The following is a 16,848-nucleotide window of genomic DNA, read 5'->3' on the forward strand; positions in this document are numbered from 1 at the left end:
CTAACAATAGATGCCTTAGAAAAGTGGAAGTTTCTAAACACACTTCCTTGAGCAGAAATTGGTAGTAAGTGCCATGACTGAGTGGTATCTCTACATGCAATTTTGCATTAAAGTTAACAACACATACGGTCTGTGGTAAACAACACAATAGAGACCGTGGTAAAATGTGCACTTAACAGTGGGGCTGTTACTGCCATGGCTGATTCCCATTCACGTGGGGGGGTGGGTGACAAAGGCCTATAGAAGATACACGGATTTCACCTCCAACCTCCAACCTCCAACCAAATTTAAAGAAATGGATGTGATTCAGAGAAGAATGCTGTGAATCCTTCCTTTTTATTATTTTGAGTATAAAATTTGTCCTCTAGACTGTCCTTTGGTAAAGTAAAATTTCGTCTCTATAAGGAATAAAATAACATCACTTAAAAATGGAAAGGCAAGATCTCAGAAAACAGGCCACGATGGGGAATAAAGACTCCCAGGAATAGCAGGATGTGAACTGAGGTTTAAGGGCAACAGGTCAGGCCGTGTGAACTACAAGTCTCCCCTCAGGACACAGCATATTGATATTCTAAGGACAGCTGTTTCAGACCTGGCTATCTGGGTGACAGGATGTGAGGGAGAGAAGATTCCAAGATAGCCCTACTCCATGCTATTTCTTCCACTTTTTGTTAGTATACTTAAGGTTAGGATCTCCAAAAACAATGACCTTTGCCACTGGAAGAAGTGGAGTGACTACACATCCCACTTGTCGGAGACAATCTCTAGCTGTCCAGGATAACAGACCTCTTTCGTTTTCAAAAGTGTCTGGATAGGGGCGCCTGGGTGGCGCAGTCGGTTAAGCGTCCGACTTCAGCCAGGTCACGACCTCGCGGTCCGTGAGTTCGAGCCCCGCGTCGGGCTCTGGGCTGATGGCTCGGAGCCTGGAGCCTGTTTCCGATTCTGTGTCTCCCTCTCTCTCTGCCCCTCCCCCGTTCATGCTCTGTCTCTCTCTGTCCCAAAAATAAATAAAAAACGTTGGAAAAAAAAAAAATTAAAAAAAAAAGTGTCTGGATAATGGGTGATAAATTATACAGTCATAGCATGTGTGCGTGTGTGTGTGTGATTCAACCTTTCCTTAAAGGCTGGCAAGGGAGGCAGTGAACAGGGAAGTGAAGTGACATTAGGCTCACGTAAAGTCTTGCAGGATGACGCGGGCAGGCTTAAACGGCACTTCTATGTTCTTATGCTGCATGACATTCCAATTTAGGATATTTTCAATGTCATTTTTCTTCACCAAAAATTGATCACAGTTCCGAATGGCTGCCTCCAGGAGAACTCTGATAGAAAATGGTAAGCGTTCTAGAAAAAAAGAAAAAAGTATAACAAAATAAACACAAGTCATGAGACACATTATTATAAGAGCTATTTTAAAGCCAGTCCCCATATAAACCTGATATGAAGCATCAGACTATTTTTCCAACAGGGAAAGAGGGTAAATTTAAATTGATTTCAACAGTTCGATATGTAAGAATACTGAATGGGTTGAAGAGACATTCAGTAATAGAAAAAGTTAATTCTTTCACAATAAATGATTGCCTTACCTTGGATTCCATTAATAGTTTCTGTTAAGTCATCATGAAAGAAGTTAGCCTAGATATTTACCATATTGTGTGCTGGCAAGTAACACACACACACACACACACAGTAATATTTCTTATGAACACTAGTGTTCAAGAAATGAGAAAATAACTTCTTTACAACTAATGTAATTAAGACCAAAGTTTGGTCACATACACCTTTCAAAGGAAATATAAGCCCACATGCCATGCAGAATGGCTACTGGTAGTGGGTTCAAGGATACAACAACAGTTCAGAACAAAAACTGTTTATTTATAAAAGAAATGTTCACTCCTGATCTATGAAAACTATTCACCAATATTATTTGGAAAAGACAAGAGTGCAAAGGTAGAAAAGCAGAGGATTTGGGATAAAAAAGACATGTTTTTGTCCTCTGCTCTTACCCACATTGTTGTTTCTTGATCATGTCATTGACCCTCTCTGGGTCTCAGCTTCCTCAGGACTTCTAACATTTTATAAACATGACCTCAAGGGGTTGTTATGCAGACCAAATGATGTAATATATATGTATAAACCCTCTATATACTATAAAGTGTTATATAAATGTCACATGTATATAATCATTACCAACATAAAAATGAGCAACGTAAGAAAAGGTGTGTGAGTTTGTGTGCTTAATTCAAGACCATTCAGCCATTTCTGCTACTCCCTCTTTCAAATCTCCTAAAGGCTAATTACATAGCTTAATTACTATGCAAACGAGACTCAAACTGCTGTCAGAACAATTAACATCATAGAGCCATGCACCTACCATATCTTGAATCCTTCAGTTTATTCAAATTGAAGAATTTCTTTCCTGGTTGTGCAGGATCTAAAGGCTCAACAAGGTGTGCAAATGGGTTGCTCATGATTCCCGAAGGCCACGTGTCCCTGAAAAGAAAAGGGAACATTTAATTTCTAACTGTCAAATTGGACCTCATTTATTTTGACAATCACAGTAGATATCACTTCAAGACATCACTCATCTTTTCACAGGAGGAAGGCAGGACATAAACGACTACAAGAATTATATTCTTAGCAAATAAAATGGGCTTCTGTGAAGGTATCGTGAAAGCTAGCATTCACCTCTTGAGAGACCATAAAAATCCCACACTTTTGTCTTATGTCTACAACTTTCCAACATTCTTCCACTAATAAGATATACCGTGTCTTATGGTAAATCCTGAAGATACAAACCGGCCCTTTGAGCTGGACTCATGTCTTGCCTGACAGGAGGTAAAAGGTCATAGCAGATGACATGGACTTGTATAAAACTTGAACTTTGGAAGTGGGGGCTTGAAAGCACTATTTCCTGTTGTAACAGTCTCTGCAGCATTTGAAAGAAACATGGTAGTTTGAAGTCTTCCTGATTCACTTTGCACAAGGTGGCAACAAAGTGTTCACATCAAGGAATCTCTGTTACTGCAGTGGGGTGTAAAGGCCTAAACTTACTTCCCAAGTGAGTGTGGAGGAGACCCTCTACCCCAGCTCCAGGCAGGATTATAAGCAGTGAACCAGGGAAGTAATTGTTCCTGGCCTCCACCACACAGATAAATAGCAATTTCAAATAACATAAATGTACGACTCAGAGAAAAACACAGTAGGAATAGCAAGTAGAGAAGGAATAAGAAAACTTGCTTTCTAGTCCTACCCCTGGGGCAAAAATCCTTCAACCAATCCATTTCCCAATTTTGAGATAAGAATAGTAATGTTCCGGGGCGCCTGGGTGGCTCAGATCATGATATCATGGTTTATGAGTTCGAGCCCCGGTTTGGAGTCTCTGCTGTTGGAGCAGAGCCTGCTTTGGATCCTCTGCCTCCCTCTCTCTGTTCCTCTCCCTGGCTTTCTCTCTCTCTCTGCCCTTCCCCCTGCTCATTCTCTCTCTCTTTCTCTCTCTCTCAAAAATAAATAAAAACATTAAAAATTAAAAAGAATAGTAACATTTCTGAGGCGTGTACAGATCACTTAAAACTAAAATCTTAAAAAAACAAAAACAAAACACAAGAATACTAACATTTCCCCAATTAATTCAGGGGTTTTATGAATACTTAAATATTCAACATATTTGAGGATGACTAATATGGAATGATCAACATATTACTGTAAAATGAAAAAACAATATGTGCAAACTCTGGACATATGGGTTCAGTTCATACCACCACAATAAGAGAAGTATTGCAATAATGTGGGTCAAAAGAATGTTTTGGTTTCCCAATGCATATAAAAGTTATGTTTACACTATACATTAATCTATTTAAAAACAATGTATATACTTTAATTAAAAAACACTTTATTGCTGGGGCAGGAGGGTGGCTCAGTCAGTTAAGCATCCAAATTTAGCTCAAGTCATGATCTTGCGGTTTATGAGTTCAAGCCCCACGTCGAGCTCTGTGCTGACAGCTCAGAGTCTGGAGCCTGTTTCAGATTCTGTGTCTCCCTCTCGTACTCTCTCTCTCTCTCTCTCTCTCTCAAAAGTAAACATTAAAAAATTTTTTTAAATAAAAAATACTTTATTGCTAAAAATGCTAACCATCATCTGAGCTTTTAGGGAGTCATAATCACTGATTGTAGACAACTATACCAAATCTAATGATAATGAGTAAGTTTGCTATATTGTGAAAATTGTCAAAATGTGACACAGAGACAGTAAGTGAAGAAATGCTGCTGGGAAAATGATACCAACAGACTTGCTCAAAGCAGGGTTGCTACAAACCTTCCATCTATAAAAAATGCAGTATCTGCAAAGCACAATAAAATGTGGTGTGTCTGTAACAGGAAATGACCGTTTGGGGGGATAAAAAGTTACAAGAGGTTCTTTTCTCCCTAGACAGGCCCATAGCTTCATGAAAACACCAAAGCGACTGGCTCCTTTAAGAAGGGCAGGGGCCTCGAAGTCAAGATTAGGAGTAAGACTCAGTTTCCACTACACATCCTTTCATTTTGTTTGTGTTTTTACCCATGTCCCCATGTTGTATTTTTACCCATATAACTTTTTGAAAACTAACCGAAAGTTTAAAAGAAATAGATATTTGTGTATATCCTCTGTCTAAAGTCCAGGGCTAGGGAATTCTGGGGAGAGGCAGTGGACTGAGAAGCAGCCCCTGCCTTCCTGGAGTTAGCAGTGCTGGAGGCCACAGGACAAGCCAGACACCTGTCAGGAGCACTAGAGAATGCAGAGGACAGAGTGAGGTTGTCTGCCAGCATCTCTGTGCCGGCAATGACTTCTTTCCCCGAGTTCCACGTGGTTTTGCAGGGGCTGCCATTTTGTCAGGGAGAGGGAAAGCTATCTGCCCTAATCTGGGCCAATCCACTTCCTTCTCTGGGAACTCTGGAACCAAAACTAAAGAAAGGCCAGCAAGGGAAACTGTGTTTATAAAAACATATGCCCCTAGACCATCTGAGTTAGAACTACCCAGGGATAGTTCTGGTTAAAAATACAGATAGATTCCTGAGTCTCACCCCTAAGCTACTGAATCAGAATTGATGGGGGAGGTGGGAGGAGGGAGCAGGCCTGGGTGGAATGTGCCGTCTAAGGGGGGCAGTGGCCATTTGGCTCCAGCCTAGAGCTGATGCAGGAATGCCCAGCCCACTGTTGACAGATCATCCAATTTTTCAAGCAAGTCTGGCAGTCGGGATTTCTACGTGAACTCTCTTGATTTAGAAATGTTGGTAACTAAATGTTTCTAGTGTGAGTCTGTAGCATGACGGCTAAACCGAACACGCCTGTGGGCTCTATGTGACCACTGGACTGCCAGCCCGTGACAGGTGTCCCAGCCCCACCTGGCAGATGTCTCAGACTGGAGAATGGCAGGGTAATCAGAGAGAGAAAACTCAGGTAGGCAACTACAGAGAGAAAGGAGGTGAGAAGTAACCTGCGTGGGCAACTGGATGGCGGCAGCTGACGTGGAAAAGTGGTGGATGGAAAGAAGAGGCAAAAGCTAGAGAAAACAGCCACGGAGAGAATCACTGAATCATGGGGCAGAAGAAATACAACTGAACCCTACGTGTGGAAGGCTGGAGGATCTTAGGACTGCTTTGGGAAGGAACACTGTGGCTTTGAAGACAGAGTACATTTCTTTATCTTTATTTATTTATTTTGAGACAGAGAAAGCATGAATGGGGGAGGGGCAGGCAAGAGAGAGAGAGAGAATCCCTAGTAGCCTCTGCACTGTCAGCACAGAGCCCAATGAACCATGAGATCACGACCTGGGGCAAAGTTGGATGCTTAATCAACTGGGCCACCCATGTGTCCCGGAGGACAGAGCACATTTCTTAAAGTGCTACACAGATGTGAGATACTCATTGTTCATCCCCACTAAATGAGGAGCCAGTCAGGAGGAAAAAAAAAAAAACAACCTATAAATATACTGTTTAGTAAGAAATACGCTGGCTTGTCGGTAGAAGTTTACAAATTGGTGGGCTCAGAAAACAAGACTAATAATTCCACTGATTGGAATTTTGAGGACGTAAATTGAAAAAGGCAATAATAATCCTATTCTCCCTTTGACTTGTTACCGATTCCATTGCCCCTAGATGTAACTTTTTTACCCCACACAGTAGCAACTGCAACAGTGAAACTGCTGTTTGGCCTGCCTGGGAAATGGGTCAGGAAGAGCCTCTCCACAGAGGCTGTGGGACATTTGAGAATCTCTCCAGCCAGAGGAAGTGGTGGGAGGCCCTTGCAGAATGGGGCAGGGTGAGTCATTCACATCTTTAAAAAGCCTGGAGTCTTTGACTCTTCCCTATCTCTGTGTCAAACCCTAATGGGGACAGGTGCCTCAAGTTGGCCAAAAGTCTACGATTAAACCAACTGTAAGTTGTACCCGTTTGCCATGACGCAGAGGATGAAATGTGTCAATTTACTTCCCTATAGCTTACGAATGCCCCGTAACTCTGGCAGAACTCTGAAAACCTTACACAATTTCTGCTGTTCCCACCACCCCATGAAGCCTGCCAGTATTTCAGGACAGATATGGTGACCGACAGAGCTCCTAGGGAAGATGGCTTGTGTAAAAAGTGCTCTACCGCCTGCCTCCCCTTTTCCTTAAAAACTAGAAAATTGTCAGGGTGCCTGGGTGGCTCAGTCGATTAAGCGTCTGACTTCGGCTCAGGTCATGATCGAGTGAGTTTAAGCCCCGTGTCGGGCTCTCTGCTGTCAGCACAGGACCAGCTTTGGGTCCTCTGTCTCCCTCTTTCTCTGTCACTCCCTAACTTGTACGCATGCAAAAACCAACTAGACAATTGTCTAATTTCACTAATCAATGAACCAAATTCTACTTGCAGAAGCTAAAAGAGAAAGAAATCGGTCACCAGTTACTAAGTACCAACACATAAGTACACGGGTACCGGTACGTAAATATACCCAATGCTTTACACCATCTTCTCTAATTTTGGCAACACCTCTGTAAGCTAAAGCATATCATTATTTCCATTTTACAGCCGAGGGAACTGCAGCTCAGAGAGATACAACAATTTGCCTAAGGACATACACCTAGTTAGAGGCAGAGCCAGGTTTGAAATCCTGGCTCTTCCCACCCCACCCTCAAGCGACTTCCTCCACCCCAGGTGCAGCAACTTTGGTTCTGAAGGTGGTGCTGTGTAGAGGTCACAGACCAACCCCAAAGCTAAAAACAAACAAACAAACAAACAAACAAAAAACCCAAAAAAACAAAACAGGAGAGATTCATGGGCCTGAGAAACCCTCCTGCTGAGACTCAGTTTGGAATACTGGAGTTGCTTTTCCTTTTTTCCAGGGTCACCCAGCACGTTAGTCTGAGCTGGGCATTGTCACATGCCCCTTGCCACTTTTACTAAGTCACAGGTCAGTGACAAGCAATAGCAGCAACCAAAAACTGGTTTTGCTTCTGGGAAACTGTCCTTTCAAAAAGCTGGAGGGCTCTGGAAATCCCTTCCAGGTTTCACTCATGCTATTACTCCTGTCTTAAAATCACTTTATAGGAGCTCCCAATGCTTTAGCAGTCCCAAGAGAAAGCCAAAAACAACTGTGTTCCAAGGAGGGTAGAAGGGAAAGACCTTTGGCTTGGGAACAGTCCAGATCCAAAGTAGAATCTAGGCATCATAAATGCCTCCTAGGTCTGCCTTCCCCTGGCCAGACTCGTATCCCATCCTCAAACCTCAAGTATTACTGCAAATCCTGCAGACTCCCCGAGGTCTGGGTTTCATCTAGAAACCCCACCAGCTGGCCAGGGAGCGCTGCCTACTTCCCACATGCACAGGAAGCACAGACCCCCACCATTTCAACTCCCTTCTTTTCATATCTGCCATCCTCCCTTCCCTCTGTTTTGTTCCTGCCTTTTTTCTGTTTCACCTAATTCCCATTTTTTTTTTTAATTTTTTTTCAACATTTTTTATTTATTTTTGGGACAGAGAGAGACAGAGCATGAATGGGGGAGGGGCAGAGAGAGAGGGAGACACAGAATCGGAAACAGGCTCCAGGCTCTGAGCCATCAGCCCAGATCCTGACGCGGGGCTCGAACTCACGGACCGCGAGATCGTGACCTGGCTGAAGTCGGACGCCCAACCGACTGCGCCACCCAGGCGCCCCTCACCTAATTCCCATTCAATACTAATAAAAGGGAGGAGTGAACAGAGAGAGTTGTTGTGGATTTTTTTGGGGAGCGGGTGGAGTGTTATCCTAGTTTTTTTCTTTTTGGAAGGGTGAGGGTTACTGTCATGGAAATAAGCATGGGTGCTACCTTTTCTGCTCCACAGAGTAAGATAGTATTGCATAGAGGAAAAGAGAAAACAAATTAAAAAGAAGAAAAAGAAAGTTAAGAAAGGGAAATGATATCTTTTAAGCAGTGATGTTAGAGCTCATTCAGAACTTGTGCTTCATGAACCTTGTGTTCAGGACCGTAGGACCGCTGAACATTGGCCCCGGTGTGTGAATCAAGTAGGACGCATGAACAGTTCTTATACAAAAGGAATTTAAAGACAGACACTTGCACTGTACTTGAAACCCTTCTCTACACTTAGCTCACACTCTTAAAATGAAGAGAATTATTCAGTTGAGAAACAGTGTGTTTCAAAGCTAACCCATCCTGAAATACCAGCTGGGTGACTTGTACATTGTCATGATCCCCTCAGGTACATCTTGTGCCGGGACAGGAGAGGTTGGGGAAAGAGTACTGAACACCAGATTTTTAAAGCAAATTACTAAAAACACTAAACATTAGGCATAGGCAGACAGATCTAATTTAACAAATGAACCATGCTCTTGGCAAAATAGGTGCAGGCAGTTCAGAGCTGGGGTTCCTCCCCAACCACAGTCTTGCTGCCAACCAACCTTTGGTCTCAATTTTGGACACCTGCAGGGGACTCAGAGAGGCACCACCTTTTTGTGCATATGTGGCGTGGCATTAACCCATCCCCCACCATGCCCTTGGGACACCTGGCCCTAGATGCTATGCAGGTGATGAGACAGAATCAGAGAATGTTGAGCCTTCTGGAGAGAACTTAGAGATGCCATAGCATTTTCCTGACCAGGAGACAGAGGTCCCCAGGAGCAAAGTGGGATCACTAGATTTATGAGTGGTAGACCAAGGAAGAAGATACAGCTGATTTTCTCTCCAATGAAATGCAAATTTCTGGCAGGGATAAAAAGTATGCTCAAAATCCTCCAAAAGTAAAGTTTAAAAAAGTACCACTTAGGCACATCACAGTCTTCTGGCACTTTTGTGAGTTAGTTCTCTAATCACTGACTGAGCCGTCCATGTGGTGCAAAATACCAGAGAACTGACTGGCAGCTGAACTTTGGGAAAACAACTTAGAGTTAAGTTTTTCATAATCTACCCTGGGTAACTAGTTTTTTTTTTTTCTAAGAGAGGCAGACAAGTAAGGGCAAATAAATTTTATTGATATAAATATCAAACATACAATTCCTTACTCAGATTCAACATAAGAAATGTGAGCAAAGACTCACATTAATAGAAATGAAACAGAAAAAGTTGAATTATATATATATGAGAATCTAATTTAAAAACTTCAAGACTATTAGTATATATTCATTCACACACACACATACCATCATATATAGAAATGAATAGAAAAAGATCTAAAATAAAGTCAACATTGATTATCCTTAAGTAGATAAATGTTTAAATAGAAACTATCTTTTGAAAGGAAGCTAGAACACTTCATAAAGTTCCTGAAACCACAACATACGGTTCTTTCTTTAATAATGTCTGATGAGGATTTATTTAAAAGTAAATTTGTGACTATTACTCTTTAGATAAACGCACTCTGCTCCTCCAAACTACGTCCTTGTTGTCCAACGATGCAGTGAAACGGTTCACTCAAGAATTTGTAAATGGTTCACATTTAACATCAGACAGATCAGTATGACAGTTGCATATGTCATACAGGTCACAAGTATGAATCCAAGCTGGACCCCTTCCTTCTCACCACCCTCCTCAGCCCTCCTCCAGCCCCCCTTCTCCCCATCACCCTACTGTCCTGCAATCCCAGCAGGAGACCAAACTTGCTGCAGAACCATATCTTCTAGGCTGGTGAGAACTTCAAAAATATTACACTAAGTAAAAGATGATCATTGCAGAAATATTACAAAGTGCAGATAAACAAAAAGAAGAAAATAAAAGTCACCTGTAATACCATGGTTTGGAGTTTCATCTAACATGACTTTTAAAGGTATTTGGATTTTGGGGCGCCTGGGTGGCTCAGTCAGTTGAGCGTCCGACTTTGCCTCAGGTCACCATCTCATGGTTTGTGAGTTCGAGCCCCACGATGGGCTCTGTGCTGACAGCTCAGAGCCTGGAACCTCCTTCAGATTCTGTGTATCCCTCTCTCTGCCCCTCCCCCACTCGCACTCTGTCTCTCTCTCTCAAAATAAACATTAAAAAATATTGGAAAAAAAAGAAATAAATGTATTTAGGTTTCTTTAAAAAATGGATTAGACCTCACAGTGTTTTGCAAATTGCCTTTTCTCACTCAGCAATATATCTTTATCGGGCTATCAGGTGATATTTTATATCATTTTTAATTACACCATAAAAATCTATCATTTAGATATACAACAATTTACTTGAATCTCCCATTAGTAAAATACTTAGTTTCCAGGTATTAACAGGCAAACAATGCTGCAACCTTTGTACACACTTCTTTGAGTAGGTCCTCAATCCATTTCCTTAATATAAATTCCTAGCTTCTGGTCCCTAGAAGTAGGACAGCTGAGTGAAAGGATTTGCATGTCTCCATTGTGTTAAACATCACCACGTGGCCTGGGAAAGGCCGTGCCAATTTATGACCCTTCTCTGAGGCAGTGAATGGAGGTGCCTCAACTAGGCAACATAATTCTTTGCCAAATGGAAAGATTAAAAAGCTAATCTTGGGCGTATCTTTAATTGCCAGTGAAGGTGGACACTTTTTCATCTGTCTCTTTGACACCTGAATTTCTTCTTTTGTAAAGTGTCAGTCTGCCAGACACAGACCAAACTGAGTGATACCCAGATGGCCTTTGGTGACCAAATGTTCTCCTTGGAGGAGGACTTCACTGAGCTCTTAGTGTGGATAAGACTTGGCTCTGGGACCCCTAAAATCTTTGGGCAGCTCTAAGGTCTGATGTACAGTCTGACCCCATGCCGAGGTGCATCCTGAACCTAGCTGGTTATAGCAAGGTAAGAGGCCCCATTAGCTTAAATCATGGGCAAACCCCCATTTGGTTCAGTGAGCTTTGCTCTCTGTTACCCAGACTGAACTTCCAAAGCCCAGGCAGCAATCTTGCAAGTGGGTTTTAGGACACTGAACACAGAGCACGGGCAGCACACTGCTGACCCATCACTCTTGCCAGAGGAACATCTCGGACCATACACCCTGCAGAACACCACACCGTGATGCTCATTTGGCACAGCCAGATTTGCAGAAATGCGCGAAGAGGTCGACTGACTTTAGCTAAATGCTAGTGATCAGATCCAGTAAGATGCACCTCTTCAAGTCACTTTCCAGACTCTGGAGTATAGAAATCCAAGATTTAGCTGCTTCTGTTATCAGAGTTGAATCTTTTTAGGTTGTTTTAGGATAGGGAAAGAGGGGCAGTATGAATGGGCCCCACAATCAACCAGCAGGGGAGAGGAGTGAGCCTGAGCAGCGGGACCCCTGCCAGTAATGGGGTGGGGAGGACAGAGGTTTTGTTTAGTTCTGGAGGGTGGGGAGTGTGCCTATCAGTTTCCAGGAGAGCTTGTATAGTTTCAAAGAGTTTCCAAGAGATTAGTGGAGAGTGATGGATAAAGTACAGACAACACACGCTCCACATTATTTAGGATATCTAAAGGCACACAGGGGTGGGCTTTTAAAATCCATCCAGACAACAGAAAGAGGTTTCTTCTGTATTTCATGTGGTTTTCCCATCTCTCCCCTCCTCACATTTTCCTAAATACACCCATTCTGAATTTTCACGGGTCCCAACTCTGAAGTCAAAGTCAAGTCACTGCATCTCTAGAGTTCATTTCAGTTCACTATAAGGATTAGCAATGCTTCATTTATTTTCTGTTTAAAGAGAAATTAATTGGTCCCACTCCCAAACTGACTGTTGTGTATCTAAATATCATGCTACTTATAAACAACTTTTTGTCAAAAGCCGAGATTCCAAGGATGTCTATGTAAGCATAAATAAGACTGAGGTCAGAACCACCCAGGCCAGCAAACCACCATGGCTTGTCAAGTGGATTTTTTCACAAAGTAGAGAACTAGAAAGATTAGCTCTTTGCTTTCTTTGATGTAACTACATCTGGACAACTGGAATAACTAAATATCTCCGGATTTTCCCAGAGACCAGGTCACCTAAAAAAACAAAAACAAAAACTACCCATAGAAATCTCTTAAATGGGGTACTTGGAAAGAATTTTGAATAAGAAGCCCTAAGAGCAACAATCTATTTTGGGACAGAATGTAAACAAAGAAAGAGGTAGTGCAGAAGGAGGGTCTTGCAGAAAGGAATTGTTGTGCAACAATATAACCAAATCCATCAGCCCATTTTTCTTGAGCAATAATTATATGCAACGTGCACCCTTGTCTGTAAACATGAATAAGATTGCTTCTGTGTCAGAAAGTTTTGCCATCACACAATTTGCTTGTCTTTTTTATTTTTATTTCCTTACTAAATTAAAACATTTTTTCAACGTTTATTTTTTGAGAGAGATAGAGAGAGACAGAGTGCTAGTGGAGAGGGACAGAGAAAGAGGGAGACACAGAATCCAAGGCAGGCTCCAGGCTCTGAGCTGTCAGCACAGGGCCCGACGTGGGTTTTGAACTCATGAACTGCAGATCATGACTTGAGCCGAAGTTAGATACTCGACTGACTGAACCACCCAGGTGCCCCTGTTTTTGCCAAATTTTTAAATAAGCAGTCTATTTTCACTTATTCTTCCATATCATCGGACAACTGCCCAGAAGGCTCCACATATATTCCTAGATTTTTAAAAAGAGCTGTCACAGTTTTGAAATGATTGAGTTCCATTTTGAATGAGCCATATAACCTTTCTGTGACTCAGTTTCCTAACCTGTAACGTAAGTTTAGTTGATGATCCTAAAAAGTCCCTTCTGAGTGAAAAAAATTCTATGCTTCATTATTCATGTATTCAACACACATTTATATTAACCATCTAATATGTGCCAGGAACTGTTTTAGGCACTGGGGATACACCCAGTAAAAAACTGACAAAGGCCCTGCCTGTGTGGTGCTTCCATGAGGAGGGAGACAGAGTACACAGCTAAATGATATACAAACAGAATGTCAGATGGTGACCAGCTCTGTGGATAGGCAGGATGTGCAAAGGCCCTGAGGCGGGTCTGAGGAAGGCAAGGAGGCCAGGGCAAGGTGAATGAGGGCAGAAAAGGAGACATGGTGGGGAGGCAGCAGACTTGGCCACTGTAGGGACCGTGACTGAAGACAAACTACAAAGTACTGTCCTAGCTTTACGCTTGGTTTAAATTAACTGTAGATTCCCAACACTGGAATTTGTTAAAGTCTGATATGAAATTAAGTCATAATGTGAAAATACTAGATTACATTTAAAAAGTAGCTAGCTTCCTGAAATCTAACCCTTCTGTTTCCTTGAACTTCATTATTAAGTAACACTGGAAATTTTTAGGATGTATCATTAAGATGATCATGACTCACTCAGCAGACATACACAACCACTGCCAAAGGCAACAGACAGGATTTGGGGGACAGGGGCCATGGCCACTGCACTGTCTGAGGGAATAGCCCCTGTGCCTTGTCAAGACTCCCAGTTCTAGGCTTGCTGGTGAAGACAGCACAACATCATATGTAATTCCTAAGGAGGAAGGCTTACCTGACACATTCTTTAAGTTCATTTTAAATTAACTGCTGTAGCACAAACTCAAAAGAACAGAAATAGTTTTAATTTTTGATATCACTGTGGTCTAATAGAAGCAGTTTCACAAAAGGGCTTGTCAACTTCAGAATTTATACTTCCAGGAAAGTCATCGTGGGGTCATAAAACATTTGGTCAGAAAGGAAGAAGCAGGGCAGGGCCCCCCAGGCGTCCTGACCCAGCCCTCTGCTCCTGATCTCATCCTCTCCTCATAAAGGTCAGTCTTCAGCCTCTTCTTGGAATGTGGGTCTCCTACCCTGCAGTAACCCACAGTTATCAGTGGGGCTTCAAAAATGACACCTGCAGACACCCCAAAAGTGACATTTTGCAGAACCAAGTCCTATAGCATCTAACTTACAAAAATTTTTTTTTAAGGTTTATTTATTTTTGAGAGAAAGAGAGAGAGAGAGAGGGAGCAAATGAGCATGAGTGAGGGAGGAGCAGAGAGAGAAAGGAATACACAGAATCCGAAGCAGGCTCCAGGCTCTGAGTTGTCAGCACAGAGCCGGACTTGGGGCTCAAACCATGAGATCATGACCTGAGCCTAAGTCGAACGCTTAACTGACTGAGCCACCCAGGCGACCCCCTATTGCATCTAACTTTTGAGGCGAGAGGAGCGGGGTAGGGGCAGACCACTGTGTTTTTAAAAGCATTATGGGGCAGGCCTAGTTGATATCCATTCTTTAAGAAAAGCTGCATGATTTCCTCAAGCTTCTGAACAAATTGTATAGATGTTTGGTAATGAACTTTTCTAACTCAAATTTTAGGAACTAGAAAGAAAGAGTGTCGCTACAAGAGGCAGGGTGTCAGGCTGCCAGGGTCTCAAGAGGGCAGCATTTATCTCCATGAATTTCCCAAGTTTCTGAGGTCATCAACCCTCACTCACCTCAGAACTGGACTTAAGAATGATGACTCATGCTAACAGAGTTCTCAGAAGCTTGAGGTATAAACCCATATATTTATTGATTTTCCAAAAGAAAGACAACTGTCAGGATGACCCGATGCTCCTGTTTTCTGACCATCACATTCTTTCCCCAGAGCAGTTCAGTGATGTGGTTCAGAGCTGGAAACCGAAGCTAAATATCAGGTGTATTGAAAGGGGGAGCTGGAACTCAAAATCAAGTCCATCACACTCTAAAGCCTACCTCTTAAGCAGCTAAGCCTTCACCCTATCTCAGTGGCCCAGAGAGTGGCATGGCATCTATGTGCAAATGCCCTTTCATGGCATCAAAGACATAACAATAAAATAGCATTAGACATATTTGGCACCTGGGCCTCTCTGGATTGTCTAAGAGACAGGATGTAAATTCATTCATACATTTGACATTTTTTTTTTAAATTTTTTTTAACGTTTATTTATTTTTGAGACAGAGAGAGACAGAGCATGAACGGGAGAGGGGCAGAGAGAAAGGGAGACACAGAATTGGAAGCAGGCTCCAGGCTCTGAGCCATCAGCCCAGAGCCCGACGCGGGGCTTGAACTCATGGACCGCGAGATCGTGACCCGAGCTGAAGTTGGACGCTTAACCGACTGAGCCACCCAGGCGCCCCCATACATTTGACATTTATAGGCAACAGGGATAAAGGAACACAGTCCCCATTGCTCTTCAGTCACACATAGACTGGACAGGAGGAATTAATGACAATATCATAAGATCCATGCTACAGCAGTGGTGAATGGTGATAAAGAAACCTCTTGGGAGAACAGCTAATCCAGCCTGGGAGGCGGGGCATGAAGACCTCCAGGGACAGGCAAAACCAGAACTTCACGAATGGAGGGAGTCAATGAAAGTATATTTGGGGCAGAGAACACAGCACACAAAGGCATGGAAGTGTGACCCTGTGGAAATCATAAAGCAGGCCCAGGTGGATGAAGTACAGGAGGTATGTGGGCAGAGCTAAGTGAGGAGGGAAAGGAAGGGGGCAGGGTCCCCACCACAAGGGGCTTCACAAAAAGGTTCAGATTTATCCTGAAGACAGGGGCACCATTAAAGAATTCTAGTCTGGATGCTTCAAGACCTGATTTGATTTTCTGAGATCACTCTGGTAGTCTGGGGGACTGCCTCAGGAGAAGGATGGTGGACTGGTGTTGGGGAGGCAGGTTATAGTCAGAAAGAGAGGTCAGAGGCAATATATCTCAGTGAGAATTAAGAAAGCAGAATGGACGGAATTCAAACTGTATTACAAAGCTGTTACCATGAAGACAGTATGGTACTGGCACAAAAAACAGACACTTAGGTCAATGGAACAGAATAGAGAACCCAGAAATGGGCCCACAAACGTATGGCCAACTAATCTTTGACAAAGCAGGAAAGAATATCCAATGGAATAAACACGGTCTCTTCAGCAAATGGTGCTGGGAAAACTGGACAGTGACATGCCGAAAAATGAACCTGGACCACTTTCCTATACCATACACAAAAATAAACTCAAAATGGATGAAAAACCTAAACATAAGACAGGAAGTCATCAAAATCCTCAAGGAGAAAGCAGGCAAAAACCTCTGTGACCCTGGCTGCAGCAACTTCTTAACACGTCTCCAGAGGCAAGGGAAACAAAAGCAAAAATGAACTATGGGGACCTCATCAAAATAAAATGCTTCTGCACGGTGAAGGAAATAATCAGCAAAACTAAAAGGCAACCAATGGAATGGGAGGAGATATTTGCAAACAACATGTCAGATAAAGGGTTAGTATCCAAAATCTATACAGAACTTACCAAACTCAACACCCAAAAAACAAGTACTCCAGTGAAGAAATGGGCAAAAGACATGAATAGACACTTCTCCAAAGAAGACATCCAGATGGCCAAATGACACATGAAAAAACGCTCAACATCACTCATCATCAGGGAAATACAAATCAAAACCACAATGAGAT

At 42.6% G+C, this 16,848-nt stretch overlaps 1 protein-coding gene across 1 annotated transcript in view; it reads right to left on the reverse strand.

Annotated features, from left to right (window-relative positions):
* ACO1 (aconitase 1) overlaps positions 1-16,848 on the reverse strand; it is a 66,177-nt gene that overhangs the window by 38,901 nt on the left and 10,428 nt on the right. The window contains exons 2-3 of the mRNA XM_058695146.1: positions 2,372-2,490; positions 1,173-1,341 (exon numbers count right to left, since the gene is read on the reverse strand). Coding sequence (XP_058551129.1) covers positions 1,173-1,341; positions 2,372-2,468 — 266 coding nt within the window. The 5' untranslated portion in view covers positions 2,469-2,490. The remainder of the gene's footprint in view (positions 1-1,172; positions 1,342-2,371; positions 2,491-16,848) is intronic.

The sequence above is a fragment of the Neofelis nebulosa genome, chromosome 12 (genome assembly GCF_028018385.1).
Source record: "Neofelis nebulosa isolate mNeoNeb1 chromosome 12, mNeoNeb1.pri, whole genome shotgun sequence".
Lineage (NCBI taxonomy): Eukaryota > Metazoa > Chordata > Mammalia > Carnivora > Felidae > Neofelis > Neofelis nebulosa.